This window comes from Hippopotamus amphibius, chromosome 4 (assembly GCF_030028045.1).
Source record: "Hippopotamus amphibius kiboko isolate mHipAmp2 chromosome 4, mHipAmp2.hap2, whole genome shotgun sequence".
In the NCBI taxonomy this organism is placed as follows: domain Eukaryota; kingdom Metazoa; phylum Chordata; class Mammalia; order Artiodactyla; family Hippopotamidae; genus Hippopotamus; species Hippopotamus amphibius.
Window position 1 is genome coordinate 36230001 of NC_080189.1, and position 2500 is coordinate 36232500.

General features: G+C 34.8%; 1 protein-coding gene across 15 annotated transcripts in view; it reads right to left on the reverse strand.

Annotated features, from left to right (window-relative positions):
- FOXP2 (forkhead box P2) overlaps positions 1-2500 on the reverse strand; it is a 554125-nt gene that overhangs the window by 38666 nt on the left and 512959 nt on the right. For all 15 annotated transcript variants that reach the window (XM_057730884.1, XM_057730882.1, XM_057730887.1 and 12 more), the window contains one exon: positions 1424-1511. In XM_057730884.1, the coding sequence (XP_057586867.1) occupies positions 1424-1511 (88 nt within the window). The remainder of the gene's footprint in view (positions 1-1423; positions 1512-2500) is intronic.

Genomic DNA, 2500 nt, shown 5'->3' on the forward strand with positions numbered 1-2500 from the left:
TGTTAAAAGGTCAGAGAAAACAAATAACACTTCATCTTTTTGTCAATAAGAGAATTGAGGTCACAGTTGCCTCGACAGTAACAAGTTACTGAAACCATAAATTAGAAGGCCCATGGTGTCTCTTTAAAGTCCTGTGGACACTGTTAGCAATGGACTAGTGCCAGCAGCTGTGAAGGGGTGAAGGGTTCTCAAAGCGAAGTGCCTGCCAGGATTGTCTCCACACTTCATGCATTCCCACTGAGGTCCAGTTAGTGCCCCCTGCAATCTGCCATCATCAATCTAATTCGATAGAGTGACAGAGACCAGGCAGTGTGAAACGTTGAACTCCGCCACAGAGTAGGCATCTACACTTGCACTGGGTCTCATTACAAGTGACGGACCTTACTCCATCAGTCAGACACAGCAGAGAAAAAAAGAGGCATAATTGGTCACACTGCAGACTCTCTCATCAGCTGAACTCTTATGTTTTAGTCCACCTTTCATGAATGGTAAACAGGTTTACAAAAAAGCTTTTTAAACAACAGCAGCGAAGATGCTTTTTAAGTGTTCTTGATTATCTTACAAGTCAAAATAAAGTATTTTTAGGAACTCCTGGAAAAAAAGCAATGACATTTACATGTTTAGTGAATGATGAATTTAAAACAATTTAAGACGTAGTAAAGTGTGAAGACAAAGAAATTGTATGTTTAATTAAATGAAAGAAGGTATTAGTTTGAGAAAAAAATAAGTTTTAAGATGAAATATTAGAGGAAGCCTTAGATTAGGAAAAATGTAGCAAGAATGATACTGAGGGTGATGTAACTGCTTTCTGATCAGTTTATGAGGTCTATTTATTTTTGGCCAAATTCTGTTTCAATATTAACAGTAATGTTCTTTAACTAAAGTTAGCAGCATTTGATACAATATACATACTACCATCTGTGATATTATAAATGATTTGCCATTACTCCAAGACAAGTCTCAAGGATTCCTGCAAGTTTTTTAATTAAAAATACACTAGAGGTAGAAAAGGGAAAGAGTTTTCTTTAGAGTATTAAATTATAGGCATGATACTGTGGAGGCTTTTTGCTATAAAATCTCATGGAAAAAATCAAGATTAGCTCACATAAAAACTGTCTCTGCAATAAAATCATATCCAATTGGGGGATTTGGTCTAACCTTTCTTAGGGAAAACTTAGATTTGACTCCTTTGGGATAGCCAAATGTATATGATATAGTCTAAAGGTTATATTAAGTCTAAGTGGTAAGTACATTAAACTACAGCAATCCACCCTGAGTTATCAATCACTGTTATCACTATGAACAATCTAACATTCCACATATTCAGTGAGTCATTGTGTTAAAAGACACAGGATCTGCCCAGTACTCAATTTTACGACCAGAAGCCAGAGAAAGGAGTCCACTAAGGGAGACGTTGACAAACCTGTATTTCTAACTGCTGCACCACCTGCATTTGCACTCGACACTGGGCAGTGCTCCTGTCGTCCAATGCATGTTCGTTGTTAAGGTGCCTAGACAAACACACAACACAAAACAGAGTGTTAAGCCACGGCTATCTCAGTGGCATACGTTCCACTTAAAACCACTGAAGTCGTATTTCCTCCACAGTGGGAAAAAAGAACACTTTGAAATGATACCAGAAAAGTTAAATATGCTGATGTGTTTAGTGAAAATTATGCAATAAAAAGAGACCCTTCAAACAGTCAAAAAATGTTATTGTCTCAAAGCTTATCAGTCATTACAAAAAATAGTTTCCTCAAACCATTTGCAGAGTAATAGTAGAAAACACTAGATGTATTTCATGTTCTCATGCCATTTTTTTAAAAAAAGGGCACCTTATAAATACATGAACCAAAGTAATTCTGAAGAGAACAAAGACAATTCTCTATTCCATTTTTGTTAAAAACAGTTTGTGGCTCCTATGATGTTATTTAGTGAGTGATGTCTTATTTCACCAGGATGTGGTGTGAATTATGTAAAGATGGCAAATTATCATCCCATGGAAACATCAATACTTATGAAGACTGATCACTTGCTATTACTAATAATTAAAGTACATTGAAGATTCTGGCAATCAGAAGTGTAAGATTGACATTTCATATCTTGTGTCCTATTTGGGAGACATCTAATCTTACAAAAAAGTAGGGAAAGATAAGACATGCTCATTATCTTACTCTGATCTTGATTATGTATTAGTCCATTATTATTATTTCATAATGTTTAGAAAGATCCCTTTAATGAGTGGTATGTTGATACATCAAAAGTAATTTAGTAAAGCAGCATCTCCAATGAACATGAGCATATTCAATAATATGTACTTTGTAACATATCATTTATTTGCTGCTTCCTAAAATTAAAAAAAATAATCTTCAATTAATTTAATATCCTTTTGTGTGTCTATTTCACCAATGGGCAAACTCAGGCAGCAATTTAAGAGATGTTCTCAACAATGCACCTAAGCGAAATATTAAACAAAATATTCACAAACTTAAATAAGAAT